At 40.8% G+C, this 15,448-nt stretch overlaps 1 protein-coding gene across 1 annotated transcript in view; it reads left to right on the top strand.

Annotated features, from left to right (window-relative positions):
* vps35 (VPS35 retromer complex component) overlaps positions 1-15,448 on the top strand; it is a 39,105-nt gene that overhangs the window by 5,891 nt on the left and 17,766 nt on the right. Inside the window, exons 3-5 of the mRNA XM_055022447.1 lie at positions 5,784-5,880; positions 6,744-6,867; positions 13,019-13,201. Coding sequence (XP_054878422.1) covers positions 5,784-5,880; positions 6,744-6,867; positions 13,019-13,201 — 404 coding nt within the window. The remainder of the gene's footprint in view (positions 1-5,783; positions 5,881-6,743; positions 6,868-13,018; positions 13,202-15,448) is intronic.

Raw genomic sequence — 15,448 nt, forward strand, 5'->3', positions numbered from 1 at the left:
ACACAGTCACGTTGAGGCAGAGGACGCTCTCGATCGTCGCCCTGTAAAAGTTCACGAGCAGCCGTGAAGAAAGTCCAGCCCGTCTCAGTTTCCTGAGGAAGAAGAGCCTTTGTTGTGCTTTCTTCACCAGGTGGGAGGTGTTTGTATTCCAGGAGAGGTCAGACGTGATGTGGAGGCCCAGGAACTTGATGTTGTCCACACGCTCCACCTCTTCTCCATCTATGAGAAGGGGAGTGTGACCCGTCCTCCTGGACCTTCTGTAGTCCACAATGACCTCCTTGGTCTTCCCTGTGTTCAGCACCAAGTTATTGGCTGAACACCACTGAGTGAGCTGCTGAATCTCCTCTCTGTAGTGGGTCTCGTTGTCTGAAATGAGACCCACTACTGTTGTGTCGTCCGCAAACTTGACGACTGTGTTGGTGGGGTGGATGGCAACGCAGTCGTGTGTGAACAGGGTGAAGAGAGCTGGGCTGAGAACACAGCCCTGCGGTGTGCCTGTGTTGAGGACCAGTGGGGACGATGTTGAGCCACCTATTCTCACCACCTGAGGCCTGTTGGTGAGGAAGTCTCTGATCCAGTGGCACAGTGAAGCAGGCAGCCCCACCTTGAGTAGCTTCAGCACCAGCTTGTCTGGGATGACGGTGTTAAATGCTGAGCTGAAGTCTACAAATAGCATCCTGACGTAGGTGTTGGGATGCTGCAGATGGGTCAGGGCTGTGTGCAGAGTGATGGAGACAGCATCCTCTGTTGACCGGTTCGCTCTGTAGGCGAACTGGAGGCTGTCCAGGTCTGCAGGGATGAAGTGTCTGATGTACCTCAGAAGAATCCTCTCAAAGCACTTCATGATCACCGGGGTCAGAGCGACGGGCCGGTAATCGTTCAGGCTGGTGATGGTCGTCTTCTTCGGTACAGGGATGATGGTGGAAGACTTGAGACACTCAGGAACCATGGTGAACTGCAGGGACAGATTGAAAATGTCCAGAAACACTCCTGCCAGCTGGTCGGCGCACGTTTTCAGCGTCTGGCCTGACACCTTGTCCGGTCCTGTAGCTTTGCGGGTGTTGATCCTCCTCAGGGTGGACGTCACCTGGTGCTGCTGCAGGACGAGAGGCTGGTACTGCTCTTCCAGTCGGGGTAGATGTACAGCTTCTCTGCTGCCCACTGTGTCAAAGCAGGAAAGAAGCTGTTTAAGGTGTCAGGCAGGGTGGGGTCGCGGCTGGTCAGCTGAGTGCTGTGTTTGTAGTCCATCATGGTCCTGATGCCTCTCCACATGCTTCGGGGTTGTTGTTGATGAAGTGTTCCTCAATCCGCTGTTTGTACTGGAGCTTGGCCTGCTTAATTCCTTTTTTCAGTTCCGACCGGGCCTGCTATAAGCCAACCTGTCTCCAGATCTGTAGGCAGCATCCTGGGCTTTCAGCAGGGCCCGTACTGTGCTGTCCAGCCATGGTTTCTGGTTTGGAAACACTTTTATGGTCTTAACAGGGAGGACAGCATCGGTGCAGAACTGAATATAGGACAGAACGGACGATGAGTATTCCTCCAAGTCTGCTCCGTCCCTGAACACACACTCCAGTGAAGTGCAGAGGAGGCCTCCTCAGTCCAGACCTGAACTATTCTGGTGGTCGGCTTAGTTCTGCAGGCCAGAGGCTTGTAGACAGGAATCAGCTCCACTGAGATGTGGTCAGACATGCCCAGATGTGGACCTGCTACAGCCTTGTAGGCTCCGGGGGTATTGCAGTAGACCTGATCCAAAATGTTATTGTCTCTGGTGGGAAAGTTTATGAACTTGTGGAATTTGGGAAACACAGCCTTCAGTTCCACGTGGTTAAAGTCCCCCGCCACAATCATGGCCGCCTCCGGGTTGGAGTTCATCTGCCCGCTGATCAGGCAGTATAGCTCCTCTAATGCTAACTTAGCATTAGCCCGCGGTGGTATGTAGACGGCCACGATCACAATGGACGAGAGTTCTCTCACCAACTTGAAGGGTCTGCATTTCACCGCCAGATATTCCAAGTCAGGAGAGCAGAATGTGCCGACAGAGTGTGTGGCTGTACACCAGGCATTGTGTACATACAATGCCAAACCTCCGCCTCTGCTGCCGTCCGATCCGCCCGGAACAGAGCGCGCCCCGTTATCTCCACCGCTGAGTCTGGGATGTTTTCATCCAGCCAGGTCTCTGTGACAACAGTCACACAGCTGTCCATCCGGCGAGAGATAATTCGGAGTCGCACCTCGTCGATTTTGTTGACGAGGGATCTGGCGTTGGCGAGGAAGAGGCTGGGGAGGGCCGGTCTGTGAGGGTTAGCTTGTAGCCTTGCACGCACGCCGGCTCTCTTGCCCCTCTTTTGTTTGCGCTGCCTCCTCCGTCGCCTTCGCAGCAGGGGGAATGATCATAGTCCCAGGTGTTCGAAGCAGCTCTGGAGGAATAAAGTCCAGCTTGGTGGGTGTGTGAAGTCCAAACTGTGCCCCTATGTTCCACAGTTCTGATCTGCTATAAGTTGTCAAGGCTTCCAGTAGTGTTGAGCGAAGACATCAATAAAAACAGGCTAACAAAAACGAAAACACGGGAGCTCCGAGCCGCTGCGTCTACACGCGCCGCCATCTTGTGATGGTAAGACACAATGTGATTCTTGTGCAGTGATGCTTACATTGCAAGAACGTCAACATCACCAAGTTGGTCCTGGAGACTAACACTAACTCAACTGCGTTTAATGCTTTTACATACCTGTAATATGTTGTGGCTTTTTTTTTTTTGCTCATGAGGTTTGGTACGTTATCTTGGAGTCTGATTTAAAACATTGCTCTAGTTAGCTGTTAATCACACAACATGCAGTGTTGGTATACTACTTCTTGCTATCTGCCCCACCCCCACCTGTTTTAACTCATGGATGATGACTTTCTGGGTTGTTTGTTGTTTTCGGAGAGTCTGAAACAGACAGTTTCAATAGTTATAATGTGGGAATGACAACTTTTATTTAAGGTACTTTATGTTTTGAAGGATGAATTATGAAGCTCTGTATTTGTTTCCCTTTTCACTTGTATTGAAATGACATGATATATGTTACTTGCTTTTTGTTGCTCTGTAACAACCTTACAATGTAAATCTCTCGGAAAACTTATTTAAAGTTCAGGACTAGTCTCTCTTTGATGTCAAAATTGACTTACTATTAAAATAAAAAAGTTCCGGAACTGACTAACACCTGTATTACATGTTACCTATTTGGCTCTAAGCAAAGTGTGTTTAAATTATTCAATGCTTCTGTGAATCTACAACTTAATTTGTCATAGATTATCTCCATGGTGATGTTGAAAATTACATTTTTATTTTCTAATTTTTTTGTACAATAGGTCTTTTCCTGGAATGTTCACAAGAAGAAAATGATTTCCTCAAACCATGTCCTTCTAAAAAAGATGAAACATAAATGCATTGAAGCTGTTGTTGAAATTTAGAGAAATAGTTCATTAATTTTCTGATTGTCTATACTCAAACAATGTATAGGTAAATGTTGAACTAAACACAGAAAACTTGTAACATGGCATTCAATGTTCAGAGGAGATGTTGCCTTTACACTGCCTCTAAAACAGTAGTTCTTACCCTGGGTTTGATCGAACCCCAGGGGATCGATGAGTGGGCCTCAGGGGTTCGGCGGAGCCTCTGCCGCGGAGGAGAAGACACTAGTGCAGGGGTGTCAACATCCAGTCCTCGAGCGCCGGTGTCCTGCAACTTTTAGATGTGCCTCTGCTGCACCACCTGAATAGAATAATTAGGTCATTAAGGCTCTGGAGAACTGATCTACACAAGAAGGAGGTAATTAAGCCATTTAATTCCTGTGTTTTGTACCTGTGGCACATCAAAAAACTGCAGGACAGTGGCCCTCGAGGACCGGAGTTTGACACCCCTGCACTAGTGTAAAGTTGTGACGACGCGCCCCGCTTGTTCATCACTTGCTACAGAGGATCACGTGACATTACCTGGCCTCTCAGTGCTGCAGGAAATTTAGTGTGTGCAGTTGTCAACTGCTGTCATAGTTTATGTCGTGTGATTTCTTTCTCAATATTTTAATCTATACTAACCATGTCGAGTAAAAAAAGAAAGTGGTTGGACGAATATGTTGAGTCGATCTCAGCAGCAGGTGACAAACTGAAGACCGTCAGGACGCTGAGACCAGAACTTCCTCTTCTGACGGGCTAATAAAGAAATATTCACTAAGATCCAAAACCTTTGTAACTTCATTAAAGAATAATATCTTTTAAAAAATCAACAAAACGTCTCAAAATTAATAATCAGTAATTGTTATTTCAACAAGGTGTTGCGCAATTCAGTGCGTTTTGGTTCCATTAACAAAAACAAAAAGGTAGGTGACTGCATACATTAGCAGTCACCTACTGCCCTTTTTTCTTTTTTTCTTACACTAAATTTTTAGATGCTGAATTTCAGATGGCGAAATTCAGCCAGTTGAATCTGAGACTGAAAATATTGTGTTTGACTTTTAAGACTGAAAAGTTGATTTCTTTGAAATAGTAATGTGAAATTTTAGCTTGAGTTGGAAATAAATGAAATTTCTACCAATGTACAAATAACAATAAAAAATGTTTTAATGAAGATCAATATTTGTAAAAAGTTTTCTCGTACATCAAAGAATGTGGGAGAGGCATTTCTACTTTATATAGACGATAAGTAAGTACTGAGTCTACCTCTCATATGAAAGGGATTTAAAGGATTTAAAAGCATGATATGTTCACTTTACCTATGCTTATTGTGAAGCATTTGTAGAAAAATAAGATTTTTTTTCTGCATGATTACAAATCAACAGATGGAATCAAATCCTCCAAATTATGGCATTTGAGCAACTAAAACCAGTCCTTAGCATATCTTTGTTACACAGATATAGGCGTTAAAATAGTTTTACTAGGGTCAAGTCAAACATTAAGTTGAACCTAGTGACTTTCATTCAATCTAAGGCCAGTTTTATATTTCTGGGGGATGGTGTAAAATGCTGTTGACCCCTTAATGCATATCCAATGTACAAAAAATGCTTTTGCTTTACCCCCACGCCACCGCCACACCCCATAATATATTTTGTCTAGAATATAAATTATTCAGCAATGTGAGCTGTCAGTATTGCCACAATTAAGACATAAAAAGAAAAGCACAACGAGGACTACTTTCATAAATTCATAATAAAACTGTCAGCCATTGTTTATGTCCAGATTTACTGAATCTTGCTTTATCTGGTGCATAATTATGATGATTGTCTAACGTCAATGACTTAAAAGTCAGATAAAATGTGGCGTTAACGTTCAGACTGCAGATGCTTCAAAAACAATTGGATACACATTTCATTTAGTATCACATATAACAGTGGCACAGATCAGATTTTTTGGGGGTGAAAACATGGAAATTGAGACGTTCAGACTGCCATAAAAGGTCAGATATGGGTCACATGTGGGCAATAAAAGTGGATTTGTTTGCTCTGTAAATATAACCTGGGGTACACCCGGGACTTCAGGAATGAAACAGACTTCTTAATTCTGCTTCAGAATTACAACACAGATTTTCTAAATTTGTTTGTAAATTATTTGATCAAGTTTGTTGATTTTTAATTCCAGTTTGGTGATTATTTTATTGAGTCTACCATTTCTGAAACAGAATTTTTAAGTTAAAATACATATTTTTAAATAATCATTGTGTCTTTTTTTGCGGTATGACAGAGCCTGAATTATGTATGCTGTTTTCAGTTTTGCAATATATTCAAAGATGAGTTTTGTTTTGTGTTCTGCAGGATAAGAACAAACTGATGGATGCTTTGAAGCATGCCTCCAACATGCTAGGTGAACTGAGAACATCCATGCTCTCTCCAAAAAGCTACTATGAGTTATGTATCCTTTACATTTGTATTAATGTTGATCTTTTACTAGTCTCATGTGTCATCTGATATGTTATTGGAAAATCTGTTGAAGTATTGCAGATGAATAGAATTGCAGAAAATAGATTTTTCTCCTTTTGTTCTCCAAATTTAACTACATGCACATATTTCTGGGTCCCAACAGGCTCCTGTAGAAACATTTTATATCCATCAGCACTTTATACATTCATCTATTTAACAGGGACAGTCCATATAAACATAACGGATGAAAGTTTGTTACTGATGTTCTGCAAAAATTGTGTAGAGCTACGATAACTTGCAACTTCATTAGCTAGTCAGGAAATTCTGTAAAATAGACTTACATTTTTTTATATAACCAGCAGTATGAAAATGCATACATTTTTATCGTGCATTCTCACACTTCATTCCTACCTTCCCATCCTCAGACCCTCGCATAATCACAAGATGCACTGAGCTGCATTATGTCCTAAGCAATGCAATACTAATTCACTGTTTCATACAGTCCCACTTTTACTTTTTCACTCATTGAAGTATATTACAAATGAAAACATTTTTGGTTTTCTAGTCATATGGATGAACATTTTGAAATCAGTTATTACATCAATCTGAGGACAATAGATTTCATATAGTACTATTACAATATTTGTTTGAGCATTCTGCTCAAAGTGCTACATAATGGAGGATGGCGGTATCAGATCTTTCCTAATTAAATAAAAACTTATGGAAGTATATTTTGTAGGTGAAAAAAGTTCTAATATTGCTGTACTGGAAACTTATGTTGACATAAATCTATTGGCCAGATATTGTGTTGATATGACAAGACTGATTTTGCTTTAGTTCCTGACAGTGTTTCAGACATGGCCATCTCTGATGAACTGCACTATCTCGAGGTTTATTTGACTGATGAGTTTGCCAAGGGACGCAAGGTGGCAGATCTTTATGAGCTGGTCCAGTATGCTGGGAACATCATACCCAGACTGTGAGTAATAATCTGAAAAAGTATGTTGTTTGTTTTGTACTCTGCTTTTGCTGTGTTTTTGGGTCAATCAAAAATGATGCATCAAGCAACCCATTTTTTTGTCAAATACTTTTATTAGAGCTAATGGAACTAAATAAATTATAATATATAATATTTATTATACATCTAAAGCTACATATACTTTAAATACAATACTGACAAACTAATGCATTAAAAAAGATGCAATGCACCAGTTTCAGTCCCTTTTTTGTATTTTCAGCTAAAAAAATAAAAATAGAGAACAAGCCCAAGCCACCTTTCCCATTTCAGCTCCCCACAGTCCCCTTAAACCTCCAAAAAGCTTACATATGTGTACTCATATTTATAAGCAAAGCAAAATGATAAGTACCATCAGTTGGGCAAAAGCTCCAAGTCTGTAAAATAGGAGAGAAAACATTGCCATTTTTTTTTAAAGACCTTTTTGTAGATTCTTGTAAAGTGTATTTAATTTTATCAGGATTTTAAAAAAGCTTGCCTTTTACCCACATTGATATTGTAGGACTTTTATTAGACTTCCAGTGTAACGATAAAGAACGGCTAGCCATAAAAGATATAAAAGCAATATCCTTTTGAGAAGAATTTAGCACTCCAGAAGAGTTGAGGATACCAAATATAGCAGCAAATTTACTTTGAGATCAGAAGAAACAATTGAGAAGTAATTAAACCAAAGATGATCAAATTTAGGACAGAAAAAGAACATGTGGCCAAAATGACTTGGAGAGCCTTTGCATTTATCACACATATCCACAGCATCCAGGTAAATCTCAGAAACCCAAGATGTTGAGAAATGACCCCTATGTACAACTTTGAATTGACTCAGATAAGCACAAGAGGAAGAAGACCAAATTCTGTCAATGGCAATACCCAGAGCTCTTCGGTTTGCTGAAATCACAACTTTTTTAAATGCATTTTTAATTTTGACCCTAGAATCAATCTCTAAAATTGAAAATAAAATTGTAAGTCTTTGAAATCAAGCCTTTCTCAAGTGGGTAATATGCAACAATTCCCCCCCAGACTGTTCCGGGAATATGTGAAATTGGAAATGGGAAATTTGGGAAACGTTCAGAGGCAAAATTTCACATTTTTAAATGATGAAACAAATGCGTACCAGGTAAATTATATTTGTAAGAAAAATGAGCAAAACCATAAAATACTCCTGACATGATTAGCTTTCTTATTTATTTGTACATATTTATTCTGTCATACCAAACTGAAAATGATCGTTCCGCAAGAGATGGAGGAAACAAATGATTGTTAGTGAAGGGGCACAAAGAAAAGGCAGCAGCAAACTTAAAACGCCTTCTAAATTGAAACCATATTTTCAGTGTATTAAGAAGAACTTGATTATTAGTGAATAAAGAGGGATTGATTGTAATGAGGAAAAAATTTGACCAGATAATGAAATCCTCACAAGAAAATAACTCCGATTTGCACGAGAAGAACTGGACAATTTTAACCAATAACTTAATTTTTTGTATGTGAGGACCCAAAAATATGATTGAAAAATCAGGCAATGCAAGTCCACTGCTGAGGGTACATCTTCACATTTTACAAACTCGAGGAGGTTTCTCTTCCCAAATGAAGCCACAAATAAATCTATCCAAAGAATCAAGAAATTTTTTTTTAGAAAAAGAATAGGCTGAAGAGGTACCAGGATTAGATACATTTAGAACAGATCATCTGCAAGGATAATTTATATTCTGTCCCATTTTGAAAAATCTCTCTGAATAAGGGCGATGCACGCAATGCGATGGACAAAGGCTCAATTGCAATAGTGAAAAGCAAAACTGACAAAAGGGAGCCTTGGTGCATTCCACGTTCAAGAGGAAGATAATCTTGAGTATTTATCATTGGTATGGACACTGGCTTTGGGGATGCATAGCGTAGACAAATCCAGGAAACAAGTTTATCACCAGATTCAAACTTCTTCAAAACCACAAACATGTATTAACACTCCGCCCTGTAAAATGCTTTCTCAGCGTCGAAGGAAATGACTATTTCAGGTAAATCAGAAGAATGCTTTGAATAGGTTACATTGAAAAGGCTCCAGTATTAAAAAAATAGACGTACTTTGACAAAACCATTTTGATCCTCAGATATAATTAAAGAGCAGGCTTTCTCCAAGCAAGAAGTAATGTGGATGTAAACGAAGCACCTTTACATCTGCATTTAACAAGACAATGGTCTGTGGTGCTATAACTGATGTGCCAATAAATGACTAGTCTTGTTGCCATATTCATACTCTATGAAAGTAGCATTCAGCTTCTCGGGTAGAAATTGAATCAATTTCTAAGTGAATATCCATATGCTGGTAAGGAATTTATGGCACATTTTTGATCAAGCTTAGCGATGGCGGTTGCCAATTCAGTTTGTCTTGAGTTGTCTTTTACTAGAAAGACGTGTAGTAATTTATTTGACCTCCAAAATAGGACTTTAGTGACTGCCGTAACAGTGTTCCTAGGTCTGCCAAAACCAGGGTCTACATTGATATTAATCATTAAACAAAAAGAAAAAAAACAACTATGAAGAGTTTTACATCTCCTCGCATTACACCAGAAAACTGGCACCTCAGTGAAGTTGCCCCCTGCCCCTCAGACATTCTTAAAATCAGACATAATCAGACATAAATGTTTGAGCTACATTTGTGTTAGTTTTTTAAAGATATTAAAACAAAATTTCAGAAGTCCTGAAAGGTCAACCAACGCCCCTGACCCCACCTTCTTCAAAGCAGACACAATTCGTGTCTGTCAACTTGACAGACACTAATTATGTTTGTGTAGCAAAAAAAGGTTGTTTGTGCTGCTTTGGCTTCGCAGATATTAATGAAAGTTTGTGGATCAAAAGGTCGACCAACCTCCTCTGCTTTTACGACATCAAACAAAATCGTTGTGCTGGTTAGGATTAGGCGTTTGTGCTGATTTATATATTGCAAAATGTTTTGTTTGTGCCGCTATCATTTTAAAGATATTAAGAAATGTTTCCAGAGGTCATCAAAAGTCAATGAAACACTGTTCATATTGGAACTTTGAAAGTCTTTTAAAAATGCTTTGGCGCTGACCTATGAACATGAATAATTTGAATTTAACATGGATAAAATACACCTTGAGCTAGGTCTTATTTAGAATGAACTGGTACAATGCATCTCAAAACAAACCTACACTCAACACTTGCACTCAATGTGGCATAGATTCAACAAGGCACTGGAAACATTCCTCAGAGAGTCTGGTCCATACTGATATGGTAGCATCATGTACTGAGGCGACAGTGGCTGTATGGCAGAGTAGTCATCTTGCAATCAGAAGGTTGTAGGTTCGATTCCAGCGTTCTCCTGTCACATATCGATATGCCTGTGGGCAAGGCATTTAACCTCAAATTGCCTACCGGTCTGCGTATCGGTATGGGTTTGTGAGTGGTCAAAATGACTGGAAAAACGCTATATCAGTTCAGTCCATTTACCATTTACGTGGTTGCTGCAGATTTGTCGACTGCATGATGGAAATCTCCTATTTCATCACATCCCAAAGGTTCTCTATTGCAGGGGTGCTCAAACCTACCAACCTCATGACACGAAGACATAAAAATTGTAAATGAAACCCTATTGACTCATTTTCTATATAAATATACATCAGTTATATCAGAAATGATAAAGTGATAGAAAACCTAATGCAGTTTCTTCCTCAGTGAGATCCTGACACTGGGATCAGGTTACTGGGATCAGGTTACTGGCAGCAGGTTACTGGGATCAGGTTACTGGCAGCAGGTTACTGGGAGCAGGTTACTGGGAGCAGGTTACTGGGATCAGGTTACTGGGAGCAGGTTACTGGGAGCAGGTTACTGGGAGCAGGTTACTGGCAGCAGGTTACTGGGAGCAGGTTACTAGCAGCAGGTTACTAGCAGCAGGTTACTGGGAGCAGGTTACTGGCAGCAGGTTACTAGCAGCAGGTTACTGGGAGCAGGTTACTGGGAGCAGGTTACTGGGAGCAGGTTACTGGCAGCAGGTTACTGGGATCAGGTTACTGGGAGCAGGTTACTGGAGCAGGTTACTGGGAGCAGGTTACTGGCAGCAGGTTACTGGGAGCAGGTTACTGGGAGCAGGTTACTGGCAGCAGGTTACTGGGAGCAGGTTACTGGGAGCAGGTTACTGGGAGCAGGTTACTGGAGCAGGTTACTGGGAGCAGGTTACTGGGATCAGGTTACTGGCAGCAGGTTACTGGCAGCAGGTTACTGGCAGCAGGTTACTGGGAGCAGGTTACTGGCAGCAGGTTACTGGGAGCAGGTTACTGGCAGCAGATTACTGGGAACAGGTTACTGGAGCAGGTTACTGGTTTCTCAGTCAGAAGCTGGTTGCAAACCTGAGGCCAGCAGCTGTCAGTCAGTTATTGTAGATCTGAAATTTGATTTGATGACGTCAATATGAGAAACTACAGACTGATAGGAGGAACCAAAGAGCTTTGCAGAGGTAAAGGCAAATCTTCTGAATTTGAAATATAATTAATTTAATTTCACATAATTATCGTGGTAGAAACCATTTGTTTGTTAAAACTTAATCAAATATATTTGTCCTATTTGATGTTTGTTATGACACGTTTACTGTAAATGAATGAGGTCATTAGTCCAAGTTTGTCGTTTATCGATTGGTCAGAAATTAAAGCAGCTGTGATGAACCACAGCAAAGGTCAACCAAGGTGAAACAACCTGAACATGTGATCAACTCAAAACCAGTTGCACCATTTTACTCTCTCTCTGTCTTTGTCGTTAAGCACACCTCATGGCGGTGTTCAGTTTTTGTCACCTGCTGCCGAGATCGACTCAATACCTTCCCGCGATCAACATATTGAGCACCCCTGATTTATTGGATTGATATCTGGTTTCTCTGGCGGCCATTCGAGTACAGTGAACTAACTATTCAAGAAACCAGTCTGAGATGATTTGCACTTCATGATATGGTGCATTATCCTGCTGGAAGTAGCCATCTGAAGGTGGCCATATGGTCGCCTTCCTCCAACCGGTCTCGGTGAACAAAAATGTCCTTCTCTTCCGTTCTCTTCCGTTTTAGTGCCACGATGCATAAATGAGTTTTTTTTTTTTTCTATTTCCAGTCATTTTAGACCTCTCTGTAAAAACAGCACCACATGCTGGCAAAAAACAAGAAACACAACCAGTCGGTGAAACAAAAACAAAACATGGCTTTCAAAATACATTTGATATGTACTCATTTTTCACCTGGTTGCAATAAATTATTTGAACTTCTGTTAAATGTTGAAGTCATCAATCAGTGGATCTAAAAACGCAATCTAATGATGACATTTAGAACCAGCCCATTTCATAAATGAACAAAGCAGCTGCTTTGTTCCACAAGCATTCAGAGGCCCCATAAATGCTAACATTTTAACACAGACCACAGATAAAGAAATATAACATTTGTTTATTGAAAATATCAATGCAGATCTTTTTGATTTAATGGTTTCAGCATAAAGATTTTAAGAAGCTGCAAGTTTACTTTGTAAAAGTTCAAAGAATAATTCACAATTTGATGCTGTAAATTTAATCTTCAAGTATGAACTCTGTTTGTTCACAATACATCTTAGTAACTTACAATTATCAATGATAGCTTTTAAGGTTGCCCAATTAAACTGTGTCCCTTTCCCAGGGAGATTTAATGTCTGTTGAGTTTTTATTAAGCACCTCAGAATCTGTTTTGGTTCCTTGAGCACTATGTAAAGAGTATCTCTGATCTCTGCGCAGCTCTCTATCTAACTGCAAGTAGACAAAGCATTTTATATGACAGAGTTTGATTTATCATGTCACTTCCAAAAAAAAACCAAAAAAAACAAATTGAACCATCGTGGTGTATGACTGCGAGACGAGTTCAGCACCTCTTTCACAGGCTGAACCACTGACCCTCCAATGCACTGTAAGCAGGAACACTTGCATAAACTCTTATTAGCTGCAGTGCAGACACACAGTCACTGGCTGAGCAGGGTGCATTAACACACACACTGCACATCATTCAACAGTGGACTGTTGATGGGTCAAGTTGTAGAAAAATAGTTTCATCTTCAAACTGTTTCTAATTCAAAAACTTCTTTTACCTTCTCTGTTTCTTCCTCAGCTACCTTCTGATCACAGTGGGCGTAGTGTATGTTCGCTCCTTTCCCCAGTCTCGCAAAGACATCCTGAAAGACTTGGTGGAGATGTGTCGTGGTGTCCAACACCCACTCAGAGGTCTCTTCCTGAGAAATTATCTGCTGCAGTGTACCCGTAACATTCTTCCAGATGATGGAGAACAAGTGGAGTAAGTCACTTACATTTTTTCTTCACTTTCTGTACTTTTTAAATAATTTTAATAAATTTCAAAGGACAATGAGAGTTTCTTGTTAGTTTAAAATATGTTTTGTTTTCTTGTTCTTCAGTCTCTGAATTAGAAAAATAGTTGTAACTATTTCTGTTTTGAAATGATACATTTCTGATAAGTATTTGCAAATTATGGGGCCAATAGACAACCAAGTTAAAATGATAGTGCTTGTGGCAGATCCACACATTGATTTGTTCTATACGTCTACTCAGTATGTAATGGGTTCCTTGTCACTTGGTGACATGTTGAGCTTTGCGTAGTCTGCACAGTTATGATAATAAAAATGTTTCATCACTTTGTAATTAGGAAATCTAAAGATTAGATATTTGAAAGACTATTAGCTGATAATTGGCATAGAATTGTACAGCAAATCTATCTGTACTGTAACAGGAATATCAATCATCTTTGATATTCCTGTTTGCCCAGTAATTTACGCAATGTGAAAATTGAAATAATTAAGAGTTGACTATTTATGCTATTACAGTACTCTTGATAAAGCCAGGTTTCCGTGAGAAAATAAATTAATCTGTTTATCAGAACCAGTGATGTCAGTAACCCATTACTTAGTTATGCGTTTATGTCTTTTTTCGATAACGAGTAATCTAACGCGTTGCTATTTCAAATCCAGTAGTCAGACTGCAGTTATTTATCGAAATGTCTTTGCGTTACTATTTTCTCTTGTAATTTAACTTTACCTCCTCTACGTGTCTTGGGGAGGGACTGATATGCGACAGTATCAGCAACAAACACTGGAGGGAGATGCACATTTTGTTGCTGGAAAAACAGGAACTATTTTTAGTTTCTGTCACCAAATCTGATTATAATGAGCAGCTTTGGGCTTTTTTTTTTTCTAAAGTCACTTGAAGATTTAATGGGTTGCGGGCTTTGGGCTCAGTAATAAGCAGACATGAACCCTAGATATCTAGGTAGTTTTAGTCAGGCCCGCTAGGTTCATAATTTTCCTGGATGACCTGTCCCGCTGTGTCTTTAATGTCAAGGTAATATAAATACCTGTGAATGACGTCAAGCTTCGCATTACGCTCCAAAAAAACTGCAAACATCAAGACTAATATGAACAGTGCAATAAAGGTGAAAAAGAAAAGAAAAAGTATGTAAAGTTGTGCTAGTAACACCATTATGATTATTAATATTAAGATAAAAATCACAAATCTGTGCACCGGGACATCTGAGCTGTGGAGAGCTGTGCGCTGCGTTCTGTAACCCAACCCCGGGCCGTAACACAAAACGTTGGGTTACTTAACGTAATCCCTGGTTCTTTGATAACAGAGTGAGGTGTTTCACTATGGGAATCGCCTCAGCGTGACCCAACTACGGAAGCTCCAATGACATCACGTCTGTCCATGACAGACAGGTTGAGCCGTGACTGTGGCTCCACCCACCATCCAATATCACGGCCAACCTATCCCTCTCAACTCATTCTAAGCAGGTTTCTTTCCGTGCCCATGCATGAAGGGATGTGTTGGTGAAACACCTCACTCTGTTATCAAAGAACCAGGGATTACGTTAAGTAACCCAACGTTCTTTTTCTAACTTCGCTCGGTGTTTCACTATGGGAGATATGGCCAACTCCCGAATTGCATGCTGACCCCGAAGCCGTGCTTGGCAACAATTCATACAATCCAGGACTCAGGTGGAGCCTGATGAGCCAACCTCGAGTACCATGTGCGCCAAAGATGACTGGGCCACATCCAGCCTGTAAAACCTCACAAACGTGTGCGGTGTAGCCCAACTGGCTGCCGCACAGATGTCCTGAACAGACACACCGCGGAACAAAGCCCAAGAGGTGGCCATGCTTCTGGTAGAATGGGCCCTCAGCCCTTCAGGGGGTTCTGACCCTGAGCATCTATATGCCAGAGATATAGTCTCCACAATGCAGTGCGCTAACCTGTGGCGAGAGATAGGTTTGCCCTTATGAGAAGTGGCCCAAGACACAAAAAGGTGATCAGCTCTTCTAAAGTCAGCTGTCCTGTCAACATAAGCCCTCAAAGTTCTCACGGGACATAAGCAATTAAGCCTCTTCTCTCCTTCTGAAGTAAAAGGAGGCGGATGGAATGCCAGCAGTTCCACCATTGAACACCGGTATGATGTTTTCCATCACCTTGGGCACAAAAGCAGGATTGGGTCTCAAGCATACTTTGGAGAACCCCGGTGCCCACTGTAGACAAG

Source organism: Poeciliopsis prolifica, unplaced genomic scaffold (genome assembly GCF_027474105.1).
Source record: "Poeciliopsis prolifica strain line A6 unplaced genomic scaffold, Auburn_PproV2 SCAFFOLD086, whole genome shotgun sequence".
Taxonomy (NCBI): domain Eukaryota; kingdom Metazoa; phylum Chordata; class Actinopteri; order Cyprinodontiformes; family Poeciliidae; genus Poeciliopsis; species Poeciliopsis prolifica.